Raw genomic sequence first — 9,941 nt, 5'->3', positions numbered from 1 at the left:
AGTATGACCTGCTGTGCTGCTCTGTGCTGCTGACGTCCCAGCAACCTGAGAATGTGTCACATGTGCTTCGGTACGAGAGGACGTTAAGGTGCTGGGGGGTTCACAGGGTTTGGGAGACTCTGACAAGGCAGAGCTGGTCGGTGGATGCTTCTGAGACCCACGAGCTTGCTGGCGAGGAGCAGCATCTTTGGCAGTCGTCGGGATGAGCGTTGGCTGCTCTGGCTCCATGGACTCCAGCGGCGAGGAAGAGGGCACCTCTGCTGAGCCCGGCTCGGGGGCAGAGCAGGTTTTGGGGGCCTGCTCAGAGCTCACAGCCTCTTCGGGGCGGGAGTCGGAAGCGCTGACGCCACTGGAAGCCGCGGCGCCGCTTGCCTGTGCCGCCGCTGAAGCCTGTGGTGCTGCCGGGGCCTCTTCCAGCAGCCCCTCGCCCTTTGAATGCTTGGCCACCGTTTCTGCAGGAGCACAGTCCACCTTCCCTGCATCTTTGCAAGGAACAGCTGGACAGGCCGCTTTACTGCCGACTGCTTGGTGCTTCTTTGTGCTTGGCTTTTTGTTTGTCCTTTTTGATTTTGTGTTGGAGGGCAAGCCAGCAGCCGCCTTTTTGGGGGAAGTGTTCATTGAATTAGATGCACTAGTTAATACTGAAACCTCTGCGGGTACTGAAGAGGTCACCGACGTTGGTAACGACACACAATTAACTGTGGCAACCTGGTTGTTGACAGTTGTGGGATTGGTGGGGTGGCTGAGAGACAATTGTAAGCAGCTCTGTCCAGCCATTTGCGATATGCTTTGATTAAGGTTAGCTAAAGCACCAAATGTATTGAGGGCAACATTGGTATTTGGATCTTCGCTGGTGGTGGGTTGAATAACTTGCATAGGGACTTGATTAGAAGCTCCAGATGAAGCTATCACAGGCTGTAATGCAAAAAGCTGCCCATTTAATGAGATAGTTTGAGGATGCTGTTGGTTTGACATTGTAACTGAAAACGTTTGGGTAGAGCTAGAAGACGGCAAAGAGGACGGTCTTGGTAATATATGGACAAGGTGTTTTCCTCCAAAAGTCTGTGGAAGGGAAGCATTTTGTATGGAGCTGCTAGAGTTGGCGATGGCCGTTGGCCCATTCACGGGCACTCTTACAGCAGCAGAAGGCTGAGCGGAGAGGAGGGGAAGAGGAGTCTGATTAGCAGCTTGTATAATCACAATTTGCTGACTAACATTTTGGCTGGGAACTTCTGCTCTCACAATGGGAGGGCATGGAGCAGGGTTTGGAGGCTGGAGAATTATGACATTCTGGTTAGCTGGTGCTCCTGCAACAGCTGATGCAACTGGCTGAGCCATCTGAATCACCTGCATAGCTGAATTTAACGGAAGGATATTTCCTGCAGCCTGAGTTTTAACCTGTGCCTGGCTGATTAATGGCTGCATAGGTAAGGGTGGGCACGAGGGCAAGGTAACTACAATCTGGTCAGCTGCCTGGCCATCCACCTGCAGAGTGTTCAGACTGATACTTGTAGCCAGAGGCCTGCTGTGGGCAGAAGATACGGTACCAGCACCATTAACTGGCTCCAGCAGTGCAGTCATTATACCGGACGGCGTTTGGCTGAGCGGCTGAACAGTGTTTCCCGCTAGCTGCAAGGTTGTCCACGTGGTCTGTGTGTTTCCAGCTGAAGGCATCCGTGTAAGGCTACTCATGTTTTTCAAGTCTGAAGTGCCAACACCTGAAGAGCCTGAAAAAGACCAGCAGTTCTCTAGGGGACTGGCAGGCAGAGTGCTTACTGCCATCACAGCCTTAACTCCTTCTGCTGCAGAAGTCACAGGCATTCCAGCACTACTTACTACGTCTGTACTTTTGAGGACATTTACAGAGGAAAAACTATCTGCAGTAGACTGTCTCACAGACGGCACAGAAACTGTGTCTGTGGTTGAAATGACACAGCTCTCCTGAAGGTCACTCCTAGAAGTGTGTGCATTTGGGGAAGTTGCGTTCACCTGTTGAGCTTGGGAGGCTTCCGTGGAGGCAGCACTGGAAGGAAGGCCGATTCCCTGCAGGAGTGTTTTCTTTGTTAATTTAGTGCCCTCCTCATCATTTTTACTTTTGGGGGGATTTTGATCATTCTGTGGGGCATTACTTGAAGAACACTGTAGCTCCTGGTCTGTTCCAGATCGAGACGTGCTCTGTGAGCTGGCAGTAGCAGCACCAGGCACGCCTCGCTCGTTCTCCTGGGTGGAATGCTCAAGAACGTTCCCTGCTGGAGCTGTCTGACCAGAGGCCTGTGGAGAAACCACAGTTTGTGACCGTGTCTTGCTTTCTGCGGGGTAAATACCAGAAATTGTCACAGGAGTCACCAGGTTGCAAGTTCTCTGGACTGGAACAACATTGGCAGTTTGCTTTTGTAAATTATGACCAACATTAAACGTTATTCCCTGGACAGATGCTCCCTGGTTATTTCCGTTGGGCTGACTCCCGTTTGAATAGACAATGATGTTCTTTTGAACCTGATCACCAGGAATAACAACCGAGACCTTTGCATTTTTGAGATTTCCCTTCCAGTGGATTGTTGGATCATCATACAGGCAAATATCATTTGCTTTCAGTAGTTCAATGTATCTCCCGTTTTCCTTTCGCAGTTCATCCAGCTGTTTCCGGAGTTTTTTTATCTCTTCAGCTACAAAACAGTGAGAGCACTCCATTACATCAGCACCAGCACAAGGACGAGGTAATGTCACCTCATAACTTGGAAAGTAAACGCTGTGTAATATTGAAATAAATTGTTGATAATGTATGCTCTCTTCAGATGGTTAACATAACATAAATGAAGACTTTTACCCTCATAAGTCTCTCTACTGAGTGGGAAAGTGAGTGAACTTCATAGACTATTCCATTAACAATAATAGGATATGTCAAATTATTTAGTTAGAAAAAACACCAGGACTAACTCAGATGAAGCTGAACAGTAATCTAATTGTTTAATTACCGAAGGAAAGACAAGCATATTAATTTATTGTTTTCTTTTTCTGCCTCCTTTGAAAACATTAAGAACATTTTTATTTAATTGATAATCTCATAGATTTCCAGAACAATTAAGTTTCACAACATCTAAAAATTACTAAAAATTATATACAAAATTAAGTACAAAGCACTTCTGTAAAGCCACAAAAACTAGCAATGCACTTGGTGATTGCTCACCTAACTAGAAAAATCACCTAGGTTCTACAAACCTGATTATATCAACAACATAAAAAGAAACTGTTGGAATTCCATTCTATGGGTAGAAATAAAATTCATAAACCACAACATCAGATCTGAGACTTTTTTTCTGTCATACCTCCATCAGTGTATTTTTACACATCTGTTCAAGAAGATTTTATATGATACATTATATTCTTATTAAATAGGCTGTTATCACTTTTATAGCATTTGAAGAAGCAAAAAAAAAAAATTTTTATGCGTGAAAGAAACTCCATGGTTTTGATGAAAAAACATATAACTGAAGTTTGTCAGAAGCTGTCTTTTGTTGAATAAATACCAGAATACTACAGTAGAATAAACTAGGATAGAATCTACTAAATGGGCTTGCATCACCTCTAAGCTCTGTAATTTATATCACAATGTGACTGCATCATTATCTCGCAGCTATGTGCAAGAGCATGCACTTGGGCATTCTCTTGGCTTCTTGTTTCAAAATAAGCAGCTGTATTTTTCCTGTGCGTGCATGATGTCTTGGGATTCCCAAGTTTGTTGATCCAGGCTTTGTTTTCCCTCAAGACTGACAGACACACAGTAGAAGTGAGTGACAGAAAATCTAGGGCCTCCAGCAGCATCCGTACTTACCCTGTTCATTGTTCCCTCCATTTAACAGTAGTTCATCATTCTGTCTTTTCATTTCTGTAATATACTTAAAGGCCTGATCCAGGATCATGTTCTTGCTCTTAAAAAGAAAACATTTATATAAAATTAGGAGATTGCACTTGCTTTGAGAGATCTTTATTTTAAAAATATGCTAACCTGAATAATTCTCTGAATATTGTTGGGTGGGGGGGGGTTAGGGGGTTTGTTAGTTTCTTTGGGTTTTTTAGATGAACCACAGCTTCAATGAGTGATATTGACCCTAAAATGCCATGAGTTTTTGGAGAATAAGATTTTCAGTGCTGGAGCTGACATTTTGCAATGCCCGAAGCAAGTTACTAAGGCCACAGAACCTGAACAGTAAGCATCATTGTTTGCTGAGCAACCTAAAATTCTTGTTCGATAATAAACATATACATCACATGAAATTCCAGGATACTGCCTTGTAAATATTTTATTAGGAAAGGAGCAAATTTGGAAGAATTATCCAGGGAGGTGTTTGCATCAATTTGAAAGTAATATACTGGAGAATATGGAAAGAGAATATCTGCCGTAACTTCCACCATCTTCCTTTTATGAAACTACGCTTATTCTGCCTGCAAAACCTCTTGTTCACTTCTTAATTTCATCTTGTACTGGTCTGTAGCAACAGTTTCTACTGTAGATTGCTCTGTCTTGAAGAAGATTCTTTAGTGCATCAGCCTTAAACCATTTGTCTTGCCTCATCTTTCACAAGGACAGTGTCTTAAATGACTATTATTATTTCACTTTCTGAATTGTTATCATCCCATTTTATGAAAGACAACAAAAAAACCCATGCATGTAATTCTGTTTATATCTTAGGACATTAAGTGATCATCAGCAAAAGGCAGAGAAGGGATGAGAGAATGCCCTGAAAAATGATCATGCTTAACCCATGGCTTTTGCCACTCAAGCATCATACAGACTAAACAGTATCAGCAGAGAATTGCTTGACAAACAGAAGCTGCACAATGTAACCAGTAGCCCACTGTCCAGATCCAACCTACTTCTGTCTAAAGTGCCACCCCTACTACAGAGGAAAGGGTAAACAGCTCTCTATCTGCTCAACACAACAAGGCAGGCAGCAGCCAAGATAGAATTTTTCCCTTCAGTTGTTACCAATGCTCAGACACCCTGCATGAGAATTTTGTGTGATTTGAACGCGCAGGCAGACATCAGCAAGCTGCCCAAATTGCCACAGACAAATTAGTCTAGTTCACACCTGCTCAAAAATACTGCACGTATGAATTGAGGAGAGAACCAGTCACATGTCCAACTCATACTGTCTCGTTTCTTCAGCTCTCATATAAGCAACACCTTCAGATGAAATACTCAAAATCTGCAAAATTACATTCATGTGGCCCTGCACTTCCAAAAGGAATTCATACAAACAATTGTAAAAGTACTAATAACCAGTAAGTTTTTTGAGTATATTAATTCAGTCATTTTTGCCCTGTTCCTACGACAAACAGCAAAATAACTATTTATACTTCTACAGTATAAATAGGAATCACACAAGAATTCTACAGGCAACTTTTACGCACATCTGAAGGGACACTCACCTGCTTAAGTGCTGGAGAGCAGGGAATGAGTTCTCCAATTCTGCTTATCCCAGCATTAATCTTCTTCTTTCGATGTCTCTCCACTAAACAAAAGTAATGTGTGCTGTTGTCATCTGGTTGGGCAAGTCAGCACAGCAGCAGCAGAACTCGTACCAATGTAAGGGCTCATAAATACACTATTTCATGACATACTAGAATCCTTAGTAACTTGACAGAGGAAAAAATATTCCTCTAAAGTAAACCTCAGTTGTTGAATTAATACCCAGCAGAATTTGAGAGCTGTAACATAAGCAGCAACATCTTTAAAAGGTGGGGTTGCCCTGGACCTTTTTGTGGAAAGAGGAGTTACTGCAACTCAAAATTCAGCTTTTTGATAATGCTTTTATAGATGAGTTTTATGAAACTTTTCACAAGGCAGATAGATTAAATTTAGGCATACAGAAAGCAAATGAACCAAGATTACAGAGAGAATCAGTTTCAGATTTGAGAAGGAAATCTCTCTCTCTTAAATACCAATGCCAAGTTTAGCACCAAAAGAGAAATAATTTAGATTTTACCAGTTTTCAATCTTAATGTTAAATTTATATTGATGGAGCAGCCAACACTGAATATAACTAAAGCTCCAGGCATAAATACTATCAGTTACTCTTTCTTATGTTCAAAAGTATAACTGTTTTACAAGGTCTAATTATGACTGGGTGTAAAGAAAACAGTGAATGAACAATATTTCCAGTGAGTTACCTATCTTGGAGAAGGTCAGAAAATGCTTCATTTATAGTCCTCTAGTGTCATCATTTACCTCTTCACAAGGCCTAAGCACTGGTGCAAAGGGTCCATATTGCAAGTCTAGCATGTAAATACCTTTGGGATTTTTTTTTTCAGACAGTATTAATCTCTGTTTTCCATGCACCATAGTCAGCTTCTTTCAAGTGTAGTTTAGTCTCACGTAGGTATTTTTCTGACTGAAATGCTTTGGTGTTCTATGCAAACTAAAACTATTAGATGCCTTTTCCCAAAGAGCCTGAAAAAAATGTTCTGTCATGGCTTTGTCAAAATTCAAAGCAACCTATCATTTGTTCATTGTGCTGAGTATCACCTTGTAGTTTGTGAAGCCAGGATACTTTTAGTGGCATATAGAAAAACAGTGATCTGCAGGTGAGTATATTTTATTGTGCTCCTTTACAAAGGATTTACTGATTTAATTTAAACAGTTTTATATCAGTACTTCATTATTTCAATTTACATTTCGCAAACTACTTAATTATTTTTTTGTATTTCAGGACAGACTGGTGATGTTTACAGAGATAGGCCTAAATACACTTGACCAAGCAAGACAAAGTATATTTTGCCAGAAATTAGCATATAAATCACAGCAGCTGTATAAACATTAAAACACATGATCCTTAGGACTTAATTTTTATGTATCTTACAAATATATACAGATATCACAGTGGTTGTGAAGTGCTATTCCTTTGTTTTGATAATATTTTCCACATTTTACTCAGCTTGCTCAGATATTAATGACTGAGCAAGCTACAAGGCTGGAGGGAGCTGGTCCCCACATCTTGCAGACTGAGCCCAGTAGATGAAGACTTTGGAAAGCTATAGGCAAGTAAAACAGGAACTGCCAATTAGAATAAGGTCAGTAACCTTAGAAGTAAACTTGATAAAAGTACTTCCTGATTCTTCTTAATCATTAAGAAATTAGCCACACCCTGGGCACAGCCCGACAAGCACTGTAGTCCACAGTCTTCACATAGAAAATACTCAGTGGTTTTTCCAGTTGAGTTTGTGAAGACCACACAATAGTGCTGCTTAATAAAAGAGCTGGAATCAATTTCTTAGGATAAACAAGGCCAAAACTTGTCAGACTCCTCCCCAGTCTGACTTCCCCAGTCCATCTTTTCTGCTGCTACTTGTAGAACATGCCACTGGAGCTAGACACTGACTAGTCACTGCCCAAGGGATGTGACTCCTGTAACACAGAGCCAGTGTTCACACAGAATTTCTGGGATGCCAACATTCAGGCAGGTACCTCAGAGACAGGCTACAGGAATATTTCTAATCCAGGGAACCTGTAAAGCTCTAGGGTCAGATACCTGTCTCTGTTTTAAGAGAGGCAAGTATTATTTGTGTGCATTTATTTGAGTGTCTGTGCATTTATTTTCCTTTAGAACTGAACACGACTGAAATAGTTGACTTTTTACTGTACTAGCATTGGAAAACCCAGGGAATGGTCCTACTTTCATGCTTGCACTGAGGAAAACAGCAAACTAGAGAACAATGAACAAGCCCTTCTGCACAGATATTCCCTGCAAGAGCACAGAAAAGTGTTTGCTAGGGCGGGGTTCTTTTAGTGTAGTACACTCCCTATGGAGGAACCATCTCCATGCAAAATATGTTTTAACAGTTCAAGGAATTTGGGCTTATTTCCAGACCAAGCAACAAAGCATAACTTTCCTACCTGCATTATGTGTCTCCCGGTTTTTCTTTCTGAGAAACAAAAAAAGAACGGGAATGTGAAACAGAAGGGAAAAAATCTGCATACAAACAAATATTTCTTTTATTATTTCCGTATTCTATTATTACAGCTAAAAATACTAAATATTCTATTCTGTTCTGTTAACAAGAAGGCAGTAGAAGTCACACTCACAAGGATTTGTCTTAGACATCAGTATTAAATAGTTCCTTACAAAAATTCATTTGTGTTCAGACTTAATTTCAGTATAACAAGGCACAGTGTAATACTGGTCTCATTATTATGTATTTACAGGGTAGAGCTGGATTTTCATGTTTCTGTAAAGCAACAACTATTACACTATTCAGAGTTCAATAAGACCAAATATTTAAAAAAAAAATAGTTCTATAAGTGAGCCACAAGGTAGTTAAGTACTGTTTTGAAATGTTGGTTTTGTGTTCACTGGATCAATGAAACAAGAGCAAATGTTACCACGCAAATTGATTTTTCCAGACATGTTACCTTCAAACATCATACCTTCTGATATCAAACATGCTTCCTTTGTGTGAGAAACCAGAATTACCATTCCTCTGCAGCTGTTCTTCTTTACTGCCTCAAAATTCTGTCTAGGTATAATTTGGGCGTGTGAGGGTTGTTTGTATTTTCACATGTTTGCTTGGGATTTCTGGACCAATGACAGCCAGGTCAGAATCATTGTGCAATGCCTCAAATGGCTTTGCTGGAAGTCAATAAATCCCAAATGTGTACTCTACATATAAAAATGACGTGTATGATACACATACAGTATGCCAAGTACTTTAGGGCATATAGTAAAGCAAAGCACGTGTGTTCTGGTAAAAGAAACACTCCAGGAAAAAAAAAAAAAGATCTTTCAAAAGATTTCTGTCCAGCAGCGCACTCTCAGTCTAGATGTTTGGCTAGAGTATGCAAAAAGCAGAGTAGCATCTTCTGCTCTCCTTCTCCACTGTTACAGCACAGTCCAGATGTGACCAGGAATCTGAAGTGAGAATGCAAGATACGTGTGGATGACACATGTGATTACTACAGGGTACGTATCCTTTACGCTTTGAGTTGACATACATTTGTTTCTAGTAACTCACCAAAAGTACTGTACATCTAGAGTAACTTAGATGATGACTACAAGACAGTAATGTTACTGCAGATGGTCAGACCTGGAGACACTTGCTAAGAAATAATGCCTGAAGATGAATATCTTCAAGCCAAGCAAACGCCAACTGAAGCCTGCATATCTGTTCTACAACTATTCATGAAATGATGAATCTTCTATTCATTGAAAACTTGTGCCATCAGAACAGGAATGCATGTAAACTAGTATTTAAAATGGTTTCTTATTTTACAGTAAAGTACAGTTTTCCCACTAACATCCAAACCAACAATCTGTCAGTCAGAACTGATCTGAATTCTGAATTCAATCTTCTGTCAGTCAGAATTGATATCCTAAATACGCACATGACAATAAGGGCTGGAGACACCCCGCTGCCCTTTGATTCCCATTACCAATATGGAATCCAAAATACTTTATTAGTGGGGTAAAGGCATGACAACTGAAAAAAATTCTGTAGGACAAATCAAAGTTCTCTTTGGGCTTTTCTTATCATATCTTACATGGCCACCTAGCATAAGGTGAATGGTGTATTTAACTAGGACTAAAGGATTCCCCCAACATGCTACTAAAAAAGAAGGAAAACCTGGAAAACTTGGAAGGAGCTCCAAGTCACTTCATTAGAAATTTGGTCATAGTACCGCTGTACAACATCAAGACGTGCTTTGAGTTCCAGCAGAGATTTGAGATGCAAGATCCAGAGTCCACTGAGAGTTGAGGAAGAGATCTAAATTACTCTGTCAAAGTGAGTATAGTGATCCCCCCATATCTACAGGGAGTCTCTGCAATAATGCAGGCTGCAAGCTAACTGAGGTGGTGACAGCTTTATACCTGTTTTATCATAGTAGTCAGTGTAGTAATGTAACGATCTCCTACTTAGGTGGCTGAGGGACGCATGTCTTTGAGAAA

At 40.7% G+C, this 9,941-nt stretch overlaps 1 protein-coding gene across 1 annotated transcript in view; it reads right to left on the bottom strand.

The window, feature by feature from the left end:
- Positions 1-9,941, bottom strand: part of KIAA2018 (KIAA2018 ortholog) — a 14,022-nt gene that overhangs the window by 3,811 nt on the left and 270 nt on the right. The window contains exons 2-5 of the mRNA XM_008945344.1: positions 7,895-7,923; positions 5,431-5,513; positions 3,833-3,929; positions 13-2,666 (exon numbers count right to left, since the gene is read on the bottom strand). Coding sequence (XP_008943592.1) covers positions 13-2,666; positions 3,833-3,929; positions 5,431-5,513; positions 7,895-7,923 — 2,863 coding nt within the window. The remainder of the gene's footprint in view (positions 1-12; positions 2,667-3,832; positions 3,930-5,430; positions 5,514-7,894; positions 7,924-9,941) is intronic.

The sequence above is a fragment of the Merops nubicus genome, unplaced genomic scaffold, assembly GCF_000691845.1.
Source record: "Merops nubicus isolate BGI_N331 unplaced genomic scaffold, ASM69184v1 scaffold8770, whole genome shotgun sequence".
Taxonomy (NCBI): domain Eukaryota; kingdom Metazoa; phylum Chordata; class Aves; order Coraciiformes; family Meropidae; genus Merops; species Merops nubicus.
Note: the sequence above shows the minus strand (reverse complement) of the source record. Positions and strands in the feature narration are given on the sequence as shown.